The sequence below is a fragment of the Talpa europaea genome (assembly GCF_964194135.1).
Source record: "Talpa europaea genome assembly, chromosome: 1".
NCBI lineage: Eukaryota > Metazoa > Chordata > Mammalia > Eulipotyphla > Talpidae > Talpa > Talpa europaea.
Window position 1 is genome coordinate 72,088,612 of NC_140073.1, and position 23,228 is coordinate 72,111,839.

A 23,228-nucleotide genomic window follows, 5' to 3' on the forward strand; every position below is an offset into this window, starting at 1 on the left:
TAGTGGTAGAAATAAACCTTAGGTAACTGCTCTACCTTTAGCTTAAAGTATCAATGTTTTGCTTTAATGTGCATTATTAGATGCCATTTCTAAATTAGGAATAACATGAAAATTAGAAGAATAATGCAACTTAACTTGAGCTTCTCAACTGTAATCCTTGTACCTCAGGAAAACAATGTGCAGATACTGAACCATTTCATAGCAGCAGACTGCTCATTCAGTAGAACACAAACTGTCTCTGCTACTTATGGCAAAATGCAGGGGTTGGTAAAAATTTTCCCAAACCCTTCTTTGACTGCCTAACTTAATAGAAGTTATTTTTAAAAAAGTGAACTGATTCAAATGCATAAAAATGTAAATGTATAATATACAGACATACCTCCTAGTGGGGTCAAAATGAGTGCCTTTTCATTAGACATACAGGGACGTCTCAAGGCACTTAAGGGGTTAAGACACAATGCATGCATTCCTTTACATCAAGTATGTGAAATCACATGATTTGGAATAAGCCAACCTTATGATAAATATAAGTTACATTATTAAATCCAAGAAAATTTGTAGATTCATATTTATACTTTCTATAAGATGCTGGTAAATGGACAATCTGCAGCATTTCCTGGGAAAAGCAAATTCCACCTTTCTTCTTATGAACAGCAGGTCTCTACAGGGGGAGTTTAGGGAAAGATGTGCTGCATCCATAGGCAGTGTATTGGCTAATATTGAGAATGATATTGCTAAAATTTAAAAAATAAAATCTGGTAATCAGCATAGTAAGTACATGAATCACTGGAAAACACCAGAGCTGACTCCTGATGTTTACTTCTTTTTGCTTTCAAGATATAGGTGTGTAACAGAGATGATGAGAATTCTGAGCCTTGTTTGTGGCAATTCTACCAGAAGGGGACTGCATGGCACCACCACAGAATTTCATAAATTACCCTGAACATACTCAGTTATTCACTATTTGTTCGGAGCAAAGCATGAAATAGTCTTCAAACACATGAGTTATAGATTTTTGAGAGTGACTTTTTTTTAAACATAAAGTGCAACAGTGCTGAAGTTTTCAGTTTTTGTGAGTTCTTCATTTTTTTTTGTTGTTGTTGAGAAGCCATTTCCTGCAAGCAGTATTATGGCACAGTGAATAAAATGGGAAGCAGTTTTCCAACACATATTCCAGAATTTTTGCTTTCTTATTTATTTGATGATGTCGTTAAGGGTTTAACAAATCCTTCTTCATAAACTTTCAAAATAGCTTCACATACAAATCTGTATTGACTCTGAAAAATAAAATATAAAAAAAAAATTATGAGAAAAACTAGAAAACAAAATAGAGATAAGCATCTCACTTGACTTGCTTCTAAAAGAAATGCAAACTAAGAATGCAGATAATTCATTTTTCACCGACAGAATGGCAAAAAAAAAAAAAGTTGGTAACATACTTTATTTTGTAAAACACAATTTTCTAGTAGGGATGTAAAATACTGCCATCTTGATGATGTGAATTGGGAAGTATATAACAAAATTACACTAATTTAGCAATAAACCAAGCAACCCACTTCTAGGAAATCAACCAAAAGAAAAAAATTGAAAAAAAAAATGAAAACATATATTCATGAGAGGCTTTTCACTGCTATGTTATTTATATTAACAGAAGTGAAAATATACCAAATTTTCATCATTAAGGGACTAGGTGAGTAATGTGTGGCACATCCTCACAGTGGAATACTATTTAGTGGGGAGGAAAGGAGGGGAAGGAATGAAATTCTTTAGACTATTATAGAATGATTCTGGGTTATTATGTTAAAAAATTGAATTAGAGAAAAGTACATACAACATATTACCTTTATAAAAGGAAAGGTGAGAAATACAATGATGTAGTTATCTTACTCAGTATACATGTTTTTAAAAAAAAAAAAAAAAACAAGGTAAGGGGGCCTCCCTGGTAGACCAAGGGGTTAAGCATCAGCACTATGAAGCTATCAGTAATTACACTAGCATGAGTTCAATCCCCAGCCAGGGAGCAATCCACATGGCACAGCAGACCTCTCCTGTCTCTCCTGCTGCTCCCCTCAGCAGTGTACTTCAGTCAGTCTGCCTGTTCTGTTCCCCACTCTGCCTCTGGTGAATCCTCTCATCCCCTGCATCTCTGGCCTATACCCCAGCTCTTGTATGCAAGGATAAATAAATTTAAAAACAAAAAAAAGGTAAGGATAAATAAATTTTTGGAAGGATAAATCATTAAAATAGTTTCCTATAAAGGAAATGAGGGAATAGAGTGCAGGAGAAGAGTAGAAATTAAAACTTGATTGAATAATCTTCCTCCTAAAGATTTTACTTTGGAATCATGTAACAGATCCTATAATTAGAACATTTAAAATCTCCATAATTAAAAATAGCAAAAAACAAATCAATGTGTATATCTAATTCATGGAATAACCACATAGAGTATGTGTTTCAAAGTACTTTGGAGTAGTAATCTGACTGTCTATCTCTCATTGACTATATACAAAAGGCAAAAATAACAGTGGAAAAACTGAAAATGCTTTCCAGTAACCACAGTTAGTGGAAACAGTATGTTTCACAATTTTGAGACTGCTGTTACATAAAGTGAAATAAAACAAATGAGTACTCATATTAAGTCTTTCATTGCGGGGAATACAGAGAACAAGCTTTCTTGTTGAAGAGGAAAAGAGGTGAAGATGAAAGGTAGTTAAGTAAAAATACTTGTCCTGAGTGTATACTGAAGTGTGTTATTAACTCCTAAGTTTGTTTTCTGGCAACTGAGGATTTCTAGAGACAAACACCAACCTAAGAGAAATAAAAACCTCTAGTATTAACAAGGTGTCCCTAAAACAATTTCTCAATAAAATGAACCAGGATTTTGGGGAGGAAATACTGACACTAAGTTTGGGGGAGGAAATGTACAAGCTGGGGTCTGAACATCTTTACTGACAAGAATGTTATCAAAGTTACTAGGACTTGACAAAAAAGACTCAAGAACCAAATGAATAGGCTCCCACTGACCAAAAATAAGAAAATCTACAACATTAAGAAAAATAACTACAATGGGTGACACATATCACATGTTTAAGTCATGATTACAAAATAATACCTAAATAAAAGCAATAACCAAAGGAAAGTGAACCAACTCATTATATCAAAAACTTGTGAACAAAGGGAAAGTAGCGTTTATCTTGCCTTTCCTACATAGACTGTACTACTGATTCACCAAAGAGTAGATAAGAAGTTTCTCTTTAAAGAAGCATTTGAGCTGGTTAAATAAAGAAGGAATGATAAAATATCATTTTTTGGTAAGCCCAATGACTTAATGATGCTTTGATCACTCAAGTGTGGTTAACACCACAAAGAGAAAGACAATCTGACATTATGTGCCTCTTGACAGAATAATCTAATACCACTTAAATTGTTCAAGCCTATAGATCCATTTACCACTTTCAGGAAATACAAAGACCACCACCTTGGGAATTTTGCAATCAGCAAAATCCAGACTGTGAGCAACTGTGTAGTACAACCAACCTGATTTGTTCATCAAATGAACTGCAAAGAAAAAAAGAGATGTAGGAAAAATTTATATATTAAAAAGATTCAGAAGACACATAAACCAATCAAAATGTGTGGACCACATTTGAATTTTACACAAACTTTAAAAATAAAAACTACTTATGTATGATATGATCCAGCAATCTGACTTCTGGATATGTATCTTAAAGAACTGAAAGCAGGGTCTCAAATGATATTAGTAAGTGAATTAGATATTTGTTAAGTGAATTAGAGTCATAAAAAGGCAAGTACTGTATGTATGATTCACTTATTTGTGGTACCTAGACTAGTCTCGGTTATAGAAATGGAAAGTAAAATGGTGTTTGCCAAGGTCTGGGAGAGAAAGTTGTTCTTTAATGATTGTAGAATTTTACTTTGGAACATGAAAAAGTTCCAGGAATTGGTTATACAACAGTGTGAATATACTTAACATGACTGAATAGTACACTTAAAAATGGTTAAGATGGCAGATTTTACATTGTGTATTTGACAGCAATTAGAAATAAAAAGAATTAAGCATCATGTCCAAGAAACAGTTATCTCTGGAATGCAAAGTTAGTTTAATATTCAAAATATCAATCAATACACTATACATTAATAGCATAAAAGGAAAAAACCACATGATCATCTCCACAGATGCAGAAAAAGCATTTGACACAGCTACGAAAATACTGAACAAACGAGTAACAAAGGGAAATTCCTCAACCTGATAAAGGGTATTTACAAAAAAGCTAACGTGACACTGGTGAAAAACTAAAAGCCTCCCCCTAAGAGCAGGAAAAAGACATGAGGCTTCACAATTTCTATTTAATATTGTAGAAGTTCCAGCCAGGACACAGAAGAAACTGGGGAAGAAAAAAATAGGGGGGATATATACTGAAAAGACAGAAGTAGATTATCTCTAATTGCAGATAACATGATTTTGTATATAATCAAGAAATCCAATTTCATATGCAAAAAACTTTTACAATTAGGTAATAAATGATTTCAACAAGGTTGTGAGATACATGATTAATAAACAGTAAATTTTATATCTATACACCAGCAAAGAATAGACTTAAAATCAAAGTAAGAAAATAAACTTAGAAAAGCACCAAAAAGACCCCAAAATTTAAGAAATAAAAGAAGCTCAAGACTTGCATAGTAAAAACTTTAAGACACTGTCAATGGGATTTGAAGAAGACATAAATGAAAAAGGCATTATATTATATTCATGGTTTGGAAGATGGAATATCATTAAGATGTGACACTTTCCAAAGTGAACTATAGGTTCAACGTAATATATCTAATCTTGCTTTATTTTTGCCGATGACAAATTGATTTAAAATTCATATGGATATGCAAGGGACTCAGAATAACCAAAATAGTTTTTAAAAAGAACAGATTTGGGAGATTCATATTTCGTGATTTCAAATTTTATTATAAAGCTGCAATAATGAAGACAATGTGGTACTAGGGTTAAGAATACATGTACAGGCTGAAACAGACAAAGATTGCCTCTATTATTTTCATGGAAGAACTGTGCGTCCTTGGCACTGACTTATTTAAGCATCCCTGTGACAGTCCAACCCTCCCCAACCCCACCAAGAGAAAAGAACTGAGCATCCAGAATAAACCCTTACTGATTTTTGGTCAACTGAATTTTGATAAGGGACCCAGAGATAGTTATTGGTGATTAACAGTCTTTTCAACAACTGGGGCTGGGACAACTTAATCACATGCAGAAGAATAAAGTCGGAAGCTTATCTCAAACCAAAATTAACTCCAAATATATCAGACACTTAAATGTGAGAGGTAAACTATAAAACGCTGCAAAGAAAACAGGAGTGTGTTTTGTGACCTTTAATTTTTTTTTACATATGACACCAACAGCATGCGATTGAAAAAAAGACAAATTTTGTGCTTCAAATGATATAATCAAGAAAGTAAATGGACAGGGTGGAAGAAAACATTTGCAAATCATAGATGTATAAAGATTTATATTCAGAAAATATGAAGAACTCTTACAACTCAACAATAAAATGACCAAAAAAAATTTTTTTTGAAAAGAGTTAAAGACTTGTATAGACACTTTTCCAAAGAAGATCTACAAATAAGTAAGTACATGAAAAAATACAGATCACTAGCTACTTGGGAATTGTAAGTCAAAACCACAGTAAGATGCCACTTTCTGTTCTGTAGAATGGCAACATTTAAAAAGGACAATCAGTATTGATGATGTGCAGAAAATGGAAACCTCACTCACTGCCAGCCAGATGAACTATAAATTGGCGTAGCTGCTTTGGAAAACAGCCTGGCTGTCTCTCAACAAATTAGTTAACCATAAGACTCTGCAATTCTACTTATGGGGATATAACCAAGAGATATGAAAACATGTTCACACAAAAAATGTATATACAAATGTTCATGACAGCATTATTTACAATAGCCTCAAAGTGGAAATAATCCAAATGTCCAGGTGAAAAAACAAAATGTGGAATAATATTCAGCAATAAAAGGACATTTTAAAAAAGGGAATGAAGTGCTAACAAATGCTTGCAGAATAGATAAAACTTTAAATATTATGCTAACTAGAGTCAATTACAAAAAAAAAAACCAAACTGTATGATTCTATTTATATGAAAGATATGGAATAGATAAATCTATAGAAACAGAAGGATTAGTGTTTGCCTAAGGCTGGGTCAAAGGAAAATGGGGATGGTAGGAAAAAAATTAGCTAGAAATGATGGTTGTAAAATTCTGATATACTAAAGCCATCAAACTTTAAAGGGATGTGTTCTAAAAGGAAAAAAGTGATCTCAGAATGACTAAGACATTCTGAGATCACTGGAAATTTGATTATTATCAAATGATTATTGTTAACTACATTTAAGTTTGATAATGGTATTAGGCTTTGTTTAGAAGCAAAAATATTCCTCATTTTTTAGATATGCACACTAAAATGACAGACAAAATGATATAATGTCTAGGATTTGCTTCAAATATGGTAAGAGTAGGTGGCAGAACAGGTGAAACAATATGGCAATTGTTGGGTCTGAGATGTCAAAATAGTGGTTAGTACATTGTTTACTTTTGTGAATATTTTAAATTTTCCATAATGAAAAACTCAAAAAATGACAGGCACTTAGGCACTTACTAGATCACATGTCAATTCTCTTCAGTAACCTTAATACCGCCAACAATGCTAACATTTCACAGTGGCTTAATATACAAAAAGTATTAACAGTAACTCTAAAATTTCATGATTCTTCTTTTGATTTCTAGAAGATAATTCAGAATAATTCTAGAATACATAATAAATTAGTAGCTTAAGTTCTATGATTTTTCTAGTTGCTATAATTCCAGTTTTTATATTAAAAAAGAAAGGTGATTTCACCACAGCTTTTTCACTGAAAGTGGGGCTATCAAGATTCTCAGTTCAGGGATACTATTAATATCATCTCAGCATTCCACTTGACAAAGTATTATACAAAAAGTTACACCTGTGCCTGTTTAAGGACTCAAGAATTAACATGCTCAGGTGGTGCAGACAAACATTTTCTGTAAAAGATCAAACAGTAAATATTTTAGGCTTTGTATTAGATCATATGATGCCTGTTGCAACCTTCTCAGCTGTTATTACAGAGTGAAAGCAACCATAAATAATAAGTAAACAAATGAGCATGACTGTGTGCCAATAAAACTTTATTTACAGAAACATGTGGTAGGCCAGCTCTGGTTCTAAGTGTCGGAAAATACTATCTCAATGGGGAATTTGAAGATAAAAATATGCTTTAAAATATGCATTGATAATAAAAATCTCTATGTTGCAAATACACATTTGTACACGAAATAGTACTTACAGGTGTTTGTATCATCATGGCTCGCTGATCTCTCATTGTTCTTACAATGTCTAGTGGATAAACGGGTTGATTGCATTCAATGAGACACATGGCTGTTTCCATAGTAATAAGAACCCCGGTTCTTCCAATCCCAGCACTAAAAAAGACAAATACAGGGCAAGGTCTTACTGATACTATTCTGTTAAAACTTCTTGTGGTATTGATGTAGAAAATTAAAATACGGAATCACAATACAGCAGAATATCTTCATTTTAATGTTCTATGTTATGAAGGTAGCAAGCCAACTAGAAAAAAAAATCACTAATACAGATTAAATGTTTTTATCTGTCTCCTCCCTACTGTTAGTTATAACAACACTATTTCAAAATATTTCAAATTTTAAAATATAAAAACAGAAGGTTATTGGGGCAATAACCCTTTAAAAGACAACATAACAGAATTTCAATAATCATTAGTAAATGCATAAAAGAACAGTATTTTATATAGTCAAATAAATCAGTTTTTACAAGTAAATTTAGTTTTGATTAAATTTTATCACTGAGCTACTCATGAATAACTTTTTGAAATATTCTCTATGAACAAAGATACAGTAGTATTTGAGACTTAGGATATGAACTAGCTAAATGTATTCACCATTCCAGTCATTTTGCCTCTCAAGTATTTAGTTTACAATCTTCAGATAATTTGAAAGTTTGCTCTTAAAAAGTGCTGGAAAGGGCCTCCCTGGTGGCACAGGCGGTAAACACAGTGCTGTGAAGCTGTCAGCAGCCTCTACAGTGCCGGTTTGATCCCCGCCAGCCACGGAGATACCCACATGGCGCGATAGACCTCTCCTGACTCACCCACTGCTCCCCTCAGCAGTGTGTTTCATCAGTCTGCCTGTTTTGTTCCCCGCTCTGTCTCTGGTGAATCCTTTCACCCTCCCGTACATCTGGCCTGTACCCTGGTTCTTACATAAATTAAAAAAAAAATGCTGGGGCCTCCCCAGTGGCGCAGCAGTTGAGCGCTGGGTTGCGAAGCTGCCCGCGGCCTCTGTGGCGCCGGTTCGATCCCCGGCTGCTCCCCGGCCACCGGAGGAGGATCCCACATGGTGCGCAGACCTCTCCTGCCGCCCGCTGCTCCCCTCAGCAGTGTACTTCAGTCCTTCTGCCTGTTCTGCTCCCCGCTCTGGCTCTGGTGAATTCTCTCACCCTCCCGCGCTTCTGACTGTACCCAGTGCTTGTATAAACAAAACAAACAAACAAATATAATAAATAAATAAATAAAAACATGCCTCTATAAAAAAAAAAATGCTGGAAAGTTTAAGAATTAAGGGATATCACAATACATCTAATAAAATCACTTAGTAGCAGAAGTGGCAAAGATAGGGAGAAAATAATTTCTGTTTTCAAATCTTTGGGTTGGCAGCAACAGAGGCTGGAGTCATTATATTTGGCCCTTTTAGAGAGGCAGAGTCTGAAACGAAGGGAGGACAATCTAACATGGTTCACCAGGAAGTCTTAGAAGAGGCATATCCAGAGAAGGCCTTAGGTTGGGCCCTTCCAAGAAAGGTGAGTGTACTCATTAACTGTCCTCAGACAGGCGTTGGGCCAGGAAAGAACACTGTGTTGGGAGGGGAAATTCTAAACCTTAGGCTACAAACTAATGTTACAATATTATATATTTCATCAAATCTAAGATACTACCAATTATAGACGCATCCCAATTTCTGAGAAGTTAAACTATAAAAAAGACAAACTTCCGAGAAGTATAAGAACGCATTTTTTTCATTTACATGTTAAAGTTTCTGCCAGTCACATTTTGGAATATACCCTTTGCCTTTTAACTTAAATACACAGATTTGAGTTCTCTTCTTCATAATGACAGTCACAACTTAAGGATGAAATAAAATGCATAATCTGTTTTAAAAATAACCTATTTATTTAGCTATTATTCATAAAAACAGGAAATAGAATACCTGCAATGAACAACAATAGGTTCTTCTTTGCCAGCCCTCTTATTTCGTACGTGGCAAACAAAATCCAGAAAGTCACTTGAATCATCAGGGACTCCATGGTCAGGCCAGGCTGTGTACTGGATCTGAGTAAGCTGACGACTCTCATTTTTCTAAGTATAAATGAAAATTACACACCTTGACTTAGGAATTATCTTTAAAATATAAATACTCATGTGATTTTAATTTTAGAAGAAAAGCAAGAAAAACCACTCCCTTTACCTACCAAAAAAAGTAATGAATAAATTCAATAAAACCTGAAATTAACATTGAAAAGAAAAGCATTTGTTTTACAGAAACTGTTATATTCATTTATGTATCAGCTACTTCAATCATTACTCTTCTTATAACTACATTTCTGTATTTGCAAAGTATTCTAAAGGTGATAATTAAAGTAAACAAGAAAAAACAAATTAAGATTCAGAGATAAAGACAATTAAAGAATTTGTTAGGAGAACAAAAATTGCAAGATAAAAGAAATTTTTTATTATTGAAGTTGAGCTAATCTTCATAAATACAAGTAAAATAATGGAAATTAGGAAAATAAAATCTGAACATGTAGATTAAAAATTGGAGATCATAAAAACAAAGTCAAATCAGGACTTAATTCTTTTTTTTCAGAACCAAATGTTGATGTAATGAAGAAAAAAATATTGGATTTATATATCTGGTTTCAAATCTTGACTAACAGTTAAGGTGTTTAATCCCTACTTCAACTGAAAGAGGACATATGTATACCTCACCAGGACAATCTTATGATGAGAGGACTCTTATGAGAGAACCTATAAATCATTCAATCATATGTTCAATAATTGGTAGTCATTCAACATGATGAAATCTGGTTATTGTCATTTACATTGAAGGCTGCTTCCTGATAAGACCATAAAAGTAAAAGGTAATTAAGGAAGGGACCAATGAATGAAGACTTCCTAAAGAGACCTCAATATCATCTGATAACTAATTTTTCATAATCTGTATTATCTGCCTTTAATTCTGTAAAATGAATTGAAGGTATCTAACAAATTATTATTAACAAAAGAGTATGATGTTGGGCCTCCCTGGTGGCACAAGAGGTTAAGTCTCAGCACTATGAAGCAATCTGCAGACTCTGCAGCACGTTTGATCCACAGCTGGCCAGGGAACAACACAATTGGCAAAGCAGATCTCTTCTGTTTCGCCTGCTGCTCCCCTCAGCAGTGTATTTCAGTTAATCTACCTGTTCTGCTCCCCACTCTATCTCTGGTGAATCCTCTCACCACCCCCCACCCTGCACCAGTAGCCTAAACCTCAGCTCTTGTATGCATAAATAAAATAAATCTTTAAAAAAAAAACCCAAAAGTTTGATGTTACCTGTAATCCATAAAAATTGGTAATAAACTCTCATATGCTCTTCACCAAAGCTCTTTAAAAATATATATTTTTTTAAATTTTGGGATAGTATCATAATTTATTTATTTATCCATCCATCTATTCATCCCTCATGTAAATATTTCCCCAATTTTGCTAAATTTTCCCTCACTTGGCTCAAACTTCAGATTCTCATTTGTGTTCTAGCATAGTTCCAAGGTACTCAGGATGTGAATAGAAAATCCACCATGAATAATCTATAAGTGGAGTACAACAAAGAGACTATGCTGAAGATTACAATCTATTTTTCCTATTTCTTTGGGAAAATGAAGTAATACCTTATTGGTTTGCCTTATTACAGCAGATCAAGGATTATATGGTATATGTCCTGAAACCTAAATTCACACTAATGAAATCTCTAGCCCATAAGAATTTGAATTTATCAATTAGTTTCCATTTCTAGCTTTGGATTTGGAAGCCAAGAGGACTGATTCACTTAATAGTAAGGACTAGCTATTAAAGAACTATTCTCTGTCCTCTGGCTATGATCTTTTTCTCCATAATACTGAGGAGACTGTGAAGTTGTTCTACAGTCTACTCTTAAGGAGAATAATAAAATAGCCCTCAGTTCTTCTTTCCATTTCCACAGATGCACCCAAGTACTTTACTGATATTACTTGGAAGAAAAATCCTGTACCCAAACACATCCCTAATATGATTTTTATGAAGATAAAGCAGTAAGAATAACAGGTATTAATCACTAGATTATTTTTTCACTGACAATTTATATCACTTATGGAAATTAGAAATAGTTATTGTAAAAGATTCCCAAGTAAATAGTTCAGTAATACTTTATACTATTTCCTAGTAACCAGGATTCAGATTAAAAACATTTCAAATTTCAAAATCTTTACCTTGAACATAATAGTTCTAATGAATGAATATTTTGCCTTCCTACCTCTTGGTTAAATAGTGTCATCTTCCTGAAGATATATGCAGTGTTTCCTTCTTCTGAGTGACAGGTGACTTGGTAGCATCCATAGGATGAACTTCCTGTAGGTTCTGGCCAGTACTGGTGACACTTAACCTGACACCAACAGATTTAATATAAAATTTAGGCTTTCCAATTTTTAAATATTTTAATTTTTAAAAATTTCCAAACATGCAGAAGAGCTACAATAATTTAATGAATTCTCTTCACCTAAATCTGTCAACTATGAATATTTTTGCTACGTTTTCCTCTGTAATAACTAATAAGCTTGAATATATTATTTTTAGATTACAAATTCTTGTCTGTAATACAATTTCAACCAAAGTTTAACCATTCATGATTAACTCTTGCTTGAATTAATACTACTGTGAAGGTGGCAAAACAGTGCCTTAATTCTGATATTTTTTAGATTAAAATTAATAATGAAATAAAGAACTATCAACTAAAATGCCAAACACATCCATTTTTTTCATAATTAGGACTTTCAAAGAACAGCTTTACTAATAAAATTCACCTATCATAAAATTCACTCATTTAAAAGTACACAATTGTTTTTTGTATATTAATATAACTGTGCAAATATCACCATAATCATTTTCCATCACTCCTAAATGAAATCCCATAACCATTAATAATCACTGTGCTTTTTTATTCTTCTATCTTACCTCTCTTCTCCAACCCTTGACTGAGAAAACCATTACTCTACTCTCTGTCCCCCTGGACCTGCCTGTTCTGGACATTTCATAATATGGAATCATACAATATGTGGTCTCTGGTGACTGGCATTGTTCATTTAGCAAACTCTCCATGTTCATCCATGTTGGAGCATTTATTAATTCTTCATTCCTTTTTCTTGCCAAACAAATATTCTACTATATGAATATAAAACACTTTTTATGGCAGATCTGTTTTCTTTTTTTGGCCACAATGAATAATGCTGTTGGAAACATGTACAAGTTTTTGTGTGGCCATGTTTTCAATCCGCTCGGGTATCCCTATGAGAAAATTGTTGATTTATAGGAACTCTTTGTTTAGCTTTTTGAGGAATTGACTGTTTTCCAAAGTGACTGCACTAATTTACAAATCTACTTGTGGTATAGGATGGTTCCATTTTCTCTACATCACTTTAATACTATTATTTCTCATTTTTAATTTCCCTAGCCATTTTACTACATATGAAGCCATCCTACTAGATATGAAATGTGTATGCTATAGTATTGATTTACATTTTCCTGATGACTAATGAGGCTGAGCATCTTTTGATGACCTCACTGGCCATATGAATATCTTCTTTGGAGAACCATCTACTAAGATGTCTGGTGATTTTTAAATTGGGTATTTGTCATTTTATTGTTGAGTTGTATGAATTAATCAAATATATATTTGACAAGATATATCAAATATATCTTATTAAATACATAGTAATCCATTTAAATAATAGAGCTCATAATGGCAAACATTATCACATTTATCATGTTAGTCATAGTTTCAAGCACATAAGCAAGACACCATAGGAAGGGAAGTTTAAAGGTTACAAAAGAAACTAAACCAATGTAAATGTTCTGACTACATAGACAAAATAATTAAAAAAAAAATAAGAAGTATGTAAGATTCGAGTATGACTTACTCTTCCACGTTCAACTTGTGTAGTTAACATTACAACCATAGAGGAGCCTTGTTCCCAAGTCATCTGCCAAAAATCTGAACAAGTGTGTGGTAATGGCCCTTGACAAGCAATGTACTGATTTATAATGCTGGAAGAAGGAATTTCCATCTAAAAAGAAAAGGATGTAAAAATAAAATCTTTTCCTTTAGTACTTTTTTCTGTGATAAAGCACATGAAAACCACCCATTAAAAAACTGAATACAACTAATCTCAATCAACTGCAAAATCAATAAAACATCTATCAACAATTTATTTTATATGTAGAAGAAATAGCTCAGTAATAGCCAGCACCTATACGTATTTATCTTTCAATTGATGGAAACAGAAACTTAAGTATATTCCAAAGTACTTCATGGTTTTACAGAGTAGCTTTAGAGGGAACACTGTTTCAGAGTTAAGAGATTTAGTAAGGAAAAAACAGGCCTTGTAAACAGTTTATTGGTAAAATTTGTGAGGAACAAAAATTCTACAATTTGTTTTTCAGTTTGGATGTCATATATATGTTGCATATATAAATTTAAAAGGATATTACAAAATAATGTAATTTTTAAATGATTATTAATTATTAAATTTATTATTTTTAGACAAGAGATCATATTTGGAAGTGACAGGTCATGATCTTACTACATTTTAATTTAAAAAAAAAAAAAAAAAAGGAAAGTGTGACATACACCTGGCAACTGGAAGAACACCAAAGAGTAAACAGAGGAAGTCCTTCCCGTCCCAGTCTCCAGGTGCCACCCAGAGGGTAATCCATTTTTCTAGTTTCTAATATATCCTTTCAGAAATATTCTATATATAAACATAAATGTACATGCAAAAACTTCCTCTTTATCTGTAACAAACAAGCGGTAGCATATTCTGCATCTTTTTTCTTTTTTTCCACATTTTATCTTTGAGATCATGTCAGAATAATGCACACTTTTAGTGCTATAAATATACTGTAATTTATTTTGATGGATATAACCAAATTTGTCTCCTAAGACCTAATTCACCTAATTCCTAATTCTGCTAATACCAATGCTCCAAAGTGTAAGCTTGTACTATTTTTTTTGTATCTGGACTTATCTGAAAGGAAAAGCTGACCTGAACTGATCTAAGATTTTTTATTATTATTAGTGGGAGTAATTGCTTGCTGTTGATTATTAATATTCTGATTTCAGGTGAGGTTTCATAGCCTGCTGAAGCTATAACTTATTACTTTATATGGTATATGCACTGAATAACCTTTGAAAATTTTTTTAAAACTTTGAACCGCAAATTTTTAATTTTATCCCAACATTTCAGATAAAGGATATAGATTACAGGTGGAATTAGCAAAAATTTTGGTATTTCAATCTAATTGGTGAAAAATTCCTTAGTTTAATTTGCACTTTTTTGTGAATTAAGCTGAATGCATTATTTCTGCATTTGACTGTTCCTTTTAGAAGTGTTATAAAGGTATTGTGATTTTGATGTCAAAATAAAATGACCTTATCAAAAGCATATACTAAAACAGTCAATCCTCATTATTCATGGATTCTGTATTTGCAAATTTACATAACTGCTAAAATTTATTTGTAACCCCCAAATACTTGTAGTATTTGCATGGTTATTTATAGACATGCCCAGAGGTGAAAAATTTGAGTCACTTGATGTGCATGCACATTTACAACTCTGTCTTGTCTCAGCTCTCATTATTGTAAATGAGTGTCCATGTTGTAATCTATTTGGTGTCACATTTTAAAAATATTTATGCTCTCGGAGCAAAGAAAGTTTGTTCAATAAATGGTGCTGGGAAAACTGGGTCGCTACATGCAAAAGAATGAAGCTTGACCACTACCTCACACCATACACAAAAATCAACTCAAAATGGATTAAAGAACTAGACATAAGACCTGAAACCATAAAATACATAGAAGGAAATATAGGCGAAACACTACTTGATATTCACATCAAAGACATCTTTACAGACACATCACCCAAAGCAGTGATAGTGAAGGCAAAGATAAACAGCTGGGACTACATCAAATTAAAGAGCTTCTGCACAGCAAAAGAGACAATAACAAAAACAAAGAGAAACCCCACCAACTGGGAGAACATTTTTGCACCCAACACTAATGATAAAGGACTGATCACAAAAATCTACAAAGAGCTGATGAGAGTCAACAGCAACAAAGAAAATAATCCAGTCAAAAAATGGGCAGAAGAGCTAAAAAGAAACTTCTCTGAAGAGGAAATGCAAATGGCCAATAGGCATATGAAAAAATGTTCAAAATCACTTGTAATCAGGGAAATGCAAATCAAAACTACCCTGAGATACCATCTTACACCATGGCACATATTAAAAAAACTAGCAACAACAAATGTTGGCGAGGATGTGGAGAAAAAGGAACTCTTCTGCACTGTTGGTGGGAGTGCAACTGGTCCAACCACTATGGAGAGCTGTGTGGAGATTTCTGGACCTACTAAACATAGAGCTTCCATATGATCCAGCAATTCCACTCCTAGGTATTTACCCAAAGGACACAGAAACATCAATTCCAAAGAGCACCTGCACCCCAATGTTTATAGCAGCACTGTTTACAATAGCTAAGCTTTGGAAACAACCCAAATGCCCCAAAATAGATGACTGGATCAAGAAGACGTGGTACATATACACCATGGAATATTACTCAGCATTCAAAAAAGATAAACACATGCAATTTGCAGCAACATGGATGGCGCTGGAAGGGATCATGCTCAGCGAAATAAGCCAGAAAGAAAAAGAAAAATACCGGATGGTCTCACTCATGGCAGGAATCTAGAAAACTTAAATAAGGGACCAGGAAAATGAACAACTATAAGAAAGTGAAAATCAAAATCAACAAACAACTATGAACCAGAGACACTCTATGGGGGGTGGTAGGCGGGGAGGGGAGGAGTTGGGATCAAAATAAGGGGGTTGCAATTGTATGGGGAATCTAAAAATAAAATTTATTTAAAAAAAATAAAAATTAAAATAAAAATAAAATTAAAAAAAAGTGCTTCCTAAACAAACAAACAAATAAATAAATAAAATAAAACAAAAATATTTATGCTCATTGGTGGGGATTTCAGGGTTTAAAATGGTCCCTAAGGGTAGAGTTGCAGTAAGAAGACTGTGCCATGTCTTATGGATAAAATACATGTTAGGTAAGCTTCCTTAAGGCATGACATAGCTACAGAGATATTTGTCTACAGTTCAATGTTAATGAATTAACAACTGTTATTGAAGTATCTTTTAAACAGAAACAAAGTTATATAATTATCTGGAAGGTCAAGGGCTCCTATTTCTGTAGGTCCCCTTGAAGCAATGACTCAGTATTTACTAATTCAGTGTTTGTGAGAACTTTATTAATTGAATTTACCAAATAAATGATATATTTGAGCTTAAACAATAATCTATGGTAGCGCTTAGATGAAACAAGACTGTCCAGTGGTGGGGAGAAAAATATGAAAGAAACAAGACTATATATTGATTGATAGCTCTTGAAGCTGGATAACATATTTATGAGGTTGCACTATTCTCTCTACTTTTGAATATTTTAAAATGACCATAAAATGTTTTAAATGCCATTTGCATTTCCTTTTCTATGTGTTTCTATGAATTGTCTTCATATGTCCTTTACAATTTTCATTGTATGGTATTTATTTTGCATATTCATTTACAGAGTCTTTGGTATATTGAAGAAATAAGCCTTTTGTAGTATTTTTAAAATTTAGTTTGTCATTTTAGTTTTACACATCCCCAGATTAAACTTTTATGTACCAGATTCATAGTCTTTTTTTATATAGCTTAGACTTATGTTTAAGATTAGAAAAACCTTCCCCATTCTGAGATAAACAATTCACACATTCTTCTTTCAAGTATGTTCATGATTCCATTTTTACATTTATATTTGATGTAGCTAAAGTACATGTTGGCATCAAGAATGAGGAAGTGCAGTATTAACAGATAAATAATATTAATTTATAGATCTGTTTAAAATAATGTGCATAGGTGAGGGCATGAATAGGGGCATAGGTGAAACAAGGTGGGATGTTAATAATTGTTGAAGTGGAATATATATATATACGACGGTTCATTTAACTTTTTTATCTACTTTTGTTATAAGTGAGATTCTCTATATCATGCATTAAGAGAAAAAGCAAGCGATTCTTCTACTAGACAGTTCACCCAACCCATTAACTGTTTTACCTCCAATGACTTAAAAAACTCTATCATAAATAAAATCCTAGTATTTATTGAATCTCTTTCAGGAGTAGACTTATTTCATTATACTGTTCTATGTATATACTAATATACCAATGCTGAACTAATTTTTTAATACTAATTTTATAGTTTTTTTTAATATCTGAAAGTTTAGGTTAGGCTTTTAAAAAAAGATTAGGCTTTTACAAAAAAAAAATAAATCTCAAATTTCAAAGTGGCTTTAATTATTCCAAATGACAAATGCATAATAAAAATAAACTCACATTTATATAATTTGCATTGATATAGTCTTCATTACTCTTTAAAATGACCCGTGTAGCATCATCTGAAAAATTTAAAAGAATGTTTGAATAAAGTTATGTTAAAAAGATTTAAATTTAACATGCAGAGATGGTAGATACTTACAAGGTGAAATATCTCTGTATCTATTTTTGGAAATGTTCTGAGGTAATTTGGCACAAGACATTGTCATTCCAGGTTTTTTCCGATATAGTTGCTAAAAAAAAAAAAAAAAAGAAAAAGTACAAAATAAGTCCAGCAAGTCATCAAGAATTTCTGTTCTGTTTTTCAGAATTGTTTCTATGCTAACAAGAAAAAATTTTTTCCTCAGAATATTTCACGTATACAGTGATGCAGGCTGGTAGGGTACTAAATCAGATTTGTGAACATTAATTTTGCAGTTTCTGATATAAATTATACATCATGTTCATAAAAATAGTAAAACAAGTGAAAGCAGTTTTGATTATAAAAAAGTTCCTGCAGCTTTGAATAGCAAAACTGTAGATAACATTTATTTTTCATTTATTTTTGAGATATTTATGTAAAATAAGAACATTTTAAAAGAAAAATTGACATCCCTTTGATGTTTTACAGTCACAGTAACTCATCTGTAAAATATACGTCAGCACAGCAAACATTAGTAATAGCTAACTACTCTGACAAAAATTACAGGATTAAATATATTCCAAGATCCACAAGTTAATTCCTTTAACTTGGAATTTAAAAAAGTCTACTTTAAAGTTTATCTTTGTTTCTTTTATAAAGACAGTTAATTATAGAAAAAAATTAGTTGGATGATGTATCAAATCTCAATATTTCTTTCTTTAAAACAGACACATATTTATATAACCAAAGCTAGTATTTGGGGAGAAATTTTTAAAAACTTTGCATATTAGAACTCCTTTTATGTAAAATATTTCTCAGAATACTATTTTAGTTCATAGAATTATAACTGACAGCAGATTAGCCAGTAAAGAAACAATGAAATTAATTAGAAAATATGGGACCTTCCTGCTGGCACAAGGGGTTAAGTCTCAGCACTATGAAGCTATGGCCAGCCACTGCAGCATGCGTTCGATCCCTAAACAGGGAGCTGACCCATATGGCGCTACAGACCTCTCCTGTCTCTCCTGCTGCTCCTCTGCAGTGTAACTCAATCAATCCACCTGTTCTGCTATCCACTCTGTCTCTGGTGAATCCTCTCACTTCCCCACCCCTGCACCTCTGGCCTACACCCTAGCTCTTGTATGCATAAATAAATAAATCTTTAAAAAAGAAAATATGGGCAAAACATCTTTTCTATACAACAAAATTACTTACATCAAATTGTGTAAGGACTGTTCCAGTGATAAGCCCCTCAGCTAGCTGTATCATCGACTCCCGGAGGGAATGGTCATCCTGATGGGTGCTATCTAGTGGGGTTTTCTCAGGAATGTACTGGAAGTCTGGCTCATTTTCCAGCTTCTCTTCCACTACATCATATACAGCTAAAAAAACAAAGACCAAAAAAGCATGTGGAAATCTTAATGACTTGGAGAAAGGAATTGACCAGGTATTTAATTTTGTGTCAGGAAAAATAATTCATTTATTCATAATTCATCAGAGCGGAGTCTGCTGCCACTGTGCAGGGATGGAAAGGTTGTAGAGTTGTAGAACTTTAGTCTCGGGGAAAAGAAGGGTTCTTGGCTGTATTGCTGAAAATGTCTATACCTTAAAGAGACTTTAAGAAAAAGAAGCATCTCTGAACATATCTGTCTTTAATTTGTGGAAGCTAAAGATAACACAAATGGGGGTAATATATATATATATATATATATCATATGTCTAGTTATAAAAAGTTACAAATAAATTGAAGAGTATTAAACAAAATATGTTCTATCTTCATTCCTAGATATAGCTATAAAACAGCCAGAGAGGCCAGATTTTAAATGATAATTAGATCAGAATTCATGGTTATGTAGTGTAAAGAGAACCAGACTTAGATTCTGGCCTCCAGTCTACTCTACTTCTCCCACCCTCAGCTCCATTCTTTAACATGGGTGCCTATAACCATAGATAGGCAGGAACATCTGAGTTGATATGTGAGCTTGTTCTACACTCATCTGCAAATTGCTGCCTCTTAGTCATACTGTCATGTCCATTATCTATGGACACATAGGTTGTTGATCCACCCTTAGGTAAATTAACTGGGGAAAATCACCACAGGCCCAGGAAATGGGAATAAAAATATCTGGACAGAAAAATGAAGGTTGAAAAGGGTGGTTTTAGAGAAAGGAAAAGTCACAGACAATGGCTTGTAATGCCCCCTTGGTCCTACAAAATCCCTACCCCATGCAGAGGGACAAATCTGAAGGACAGCCAGACTAGAGCCCTCTAAAGTATGCAGTCAAGCAAAGGGTCTCTTTGCCCTTGTCAAAGAGGTTTGGTTCTTGCTGAAATATTTGTGTACTTCTGAGGACAAATTTCCCAAATGAATGAAAAAGGCAAAAATTCATGAATTTATTTTGCCTATGAAGAAAAATCACTTAAAGGGCGAAAAACCCAGAAAAACTAGCTGCTCTTTCCCTGATACTTTTACAAACATAACTGAAAATTTTAATTGTATGTTATTTCAAATAAAAACAGACATGACAGACCCACACTGAAAGTAAATACAAGTCTTTGATTCAATGAACATAAAACAATATTAGAAAAACTGTTTGCCAATAAATAGGTATTAGACTATACAGTATAAGTTAAGTGACTTGTAATTATAAAAAGGCCAGGTTTTTTCAAAATAAGGGCTTTTGTTCATTTTCTGGCTCTGTTCTAGTCATGAATTGTGAACAAACAGCTGAATGTCTTGGTGCCTTAGTGTCTTCAACGATAAAATGGGGATAATTCACCTCACTCATTGGAAAGCTATAAAAGTTAAATGATAATATACAAAAGAGAGGTGGTGCAAGTATAACTTTAGTAACTATTGGCTATTTTTATTAAGTTCTTTAGGATTTGTTATGAAGAGAAAACAGAGCAAACAAAAATGAGAAGACGTAATTTTTGGCATAAAATTTAAGGCATTTTATTTGACAGAAAATGCCTAATAATGTATCTCCTAAATATCAGGTATAAATGAATGAATTCCTCAAAGTGAATGTTCTGTCCTTTGCATTTTTCCAGAAAGTCAATTCTAGACCAAGAATACAGAAAAACACAAAGTAGAAAGATGAAAAAAAATTCCTGTTTGTACCAGGGGCAAAATAAAAGTTTTATATTTTTCTTAAAAGTGTTTTCTCACAAACTTTTGCAGTTAGGTGTGGTGAGGGAATAGGTGCAGTTCTAATTACATTTTTACTTCCCTGTAGTACTTATTCAACAACTGGTAACATGGCATTGACCAATAACTAGTATTGTGGCTAAAACTACTATTAACAGTATATTGTTCATTGATGGTCTTCAAGGAACTTGAAATAATGCCATATGAGCACTGGTTAAAGGGTCTAGGGTTGCTAAGATGAAGAAAGAGCGAAGGTTTCTGCTAAAATTAGTTATTACAAAAAACTGAAAAGTAGAGAGAGTGAATTTATTCTGCATTAATTCTACAGTGATAGAATTAGGAACAATAGTACTAAAAGAAGATGGAATTTTAGTTCAACTAATTAAAACAGTTCAAATTATTTGAAGGGGGAATGAACCGCTTTAGAGTATACTAAGTACAGACATCATCAGCAGGATGTTGTAGTGGCAACTCCAATGAGCAAAGTAGCCAGAGATTATTAAGATTTCTCCAAACCTGTATTTCAGATTATGAATTAACAAGTCAGCTGTCCAGATCAGGAGACATTAGGCAAGTAGGTATTAGCCACTGAAAGCACATGAAAGGCCCTTTGGAAAAATACTTTGACTAGCTTGCTACAGCATTTTCTAAAGAGAACAGAGCTCAAAATTATTCATTCAACAAGTATTACTGAATATTATTAAGTACCCACTACTATTACTGAGTAATTGTGGGGTGATAGGGCTATTTTAATCACGGTAGTCAAGAGAGGACTTCCTGAGGGTGATACCTGAGCAGATCCCTGAATTAAGGAGGAAATAAATCTTATAAGAATTGAGAGGAGTGCTGTAGATAGAAGAAACAGAAATAAAGGCAATATAAGATAGAGGAGAGTGAGGAAGACTGTTTTATACAAAAGGGGGACTAAATATTTGACTTCTGCTCCAGGTGTGGATGCAAGCCACTCTGCTTTGAGCATGAAACCACCATGACATAATTTATGTTCTAAAAGCTCACTCTGGCTGCTGTGTCTGCAATAATTACTAATGAATTGTGGAAAATATCCAATGCTACATAGATTACTTACCATTAGGCCGAACTAAAAGCACAAGTTCCCCAGAATGTCTCTCACAACTAGCTTTAATAAACAGGACAACCTGATCATGGGTATGTTCCGCAATATCCCGACCATTGATCAGTACAACTTGGTCCCCTTCGTTCAATCGGGGGACACAGAGGTCAGCCTGTAACGTAATGCAAATAAGGTCTGAGATCTGTACTTGGCTTTCTGAAGATAAAACATAGGAATCAGCAGAATGACAAATACATACAGAAAAGCATATTGTAATCATCTATTTTTAAAAAAAGAAATCTAGTTTTTCCTTGAAGATACTATTTTCCCTATTACCTAAATAATAACACCATTCTCCCTGTACCATGGATCAGATTTCAGTTACTGTGATTTATTAATTGTGAAAAATTGCATAAAGTACAAACTTTGTTACTAGCTCATCAGTCCACAAACAACTACAGAAATAACAGATAGACATTATTATTGGTGATCAATCACACTACTTCTTTCAAAGTTTGTTGGTGATTTGTGACTGTGCTTCTGTTTATCAGTTTATGTGGAGACAGAAAAGCAGATACTTGTGTTGCTTACTTATCTTCCAGTAATAAATCCAAGTAAAAATGGGCACAAAAGAGGGAAGTTTAGAGTTTTAAAAGTTTAAAGTGTAGCAAAGAAACAAAAAGTAACAGTACAAGTGAAATTCTAATTGAATGTAAATAGAGTTGCATAAGATATAGTGGATGATGGAAATAGTAACACTACTACTGTTTGAGAAACTAGCTATAGAGAAAAGAATTTAGTGAAAGTTAACTTATTTATTGACATAAACGATAACTATAGCTGTGATGAGAAGGACAAAGATGGTAAAAAAAACTTCTCATTTAAGGACACATTTTTCACAACATTGAAATGCAAAGGACAAAATGTTGGAAGTGGATTCATACTTAGAAAGAATTATGACAATTTACCAGTGTAAGAAAAAAAAATTCTCACTCCATTTTAGGCTAT

At 33.2% G+C, this 23,228-nt stretch overlaps 1 protein-coding gene across 1 annotated transcript in view; it reads right to left on the minus strand.

Annotated features, from left to right (window-relative positions):
* Nucleotides 1-1,107: 1,107 nt before the first annotated feature.
* Nucleotides 1,108-23,228, minus strand: part of PTPN4 (protein tyrosine phosphatase non-receptor type 4) — a gene marked incomplete at its 5' end in the record, with an annotated part of 125,884 nt that continues 103,763 nt past the window's right edge. Inside the window, 9 exons of the mRNA XM_084228696.1 lie at nucleotides 1,108-1,277; nucleotides 7,404-7,539; nucleotides 9,361-9,509; nucleotides 11,702-11,830; nucleotides 13,362-13,508; nucleotides 17,877-17,938; nucleotides 18,019-18,109; nucleotides 19,213-19,379; nucleotides 22,236-22,392. Coding sequence (XP_084084822.1) covers nucleotides 1,191-1,277; nucleotides 7,404-7,539; nucleotides 9,361-9,509; nucleotides 11,702-11,830; nucleotides 13,362-13,508; nucleotides 17,877-17,938; nucleotides 18,019-18,109; nucleotides 19,213-19,379; nucleotides 22,236-22,392 — 1,125 coding nt within the window. The 3' untranslated portion in view covers nucleotides 1,108-1,190. The remainder of the gene's footprint in view (nucleotides 1,278-7,403; nucleotides 7,540-9,360; nucleotides 9,510-11,701; nucleotides 11,831-13,361; nucleotides 13,509-17,876; nucleotides 17,939-18,018; nucleotides 18,110-19,212; nucleotides 19,380-22,235; nucleotides 22,393-23,228) is intronic.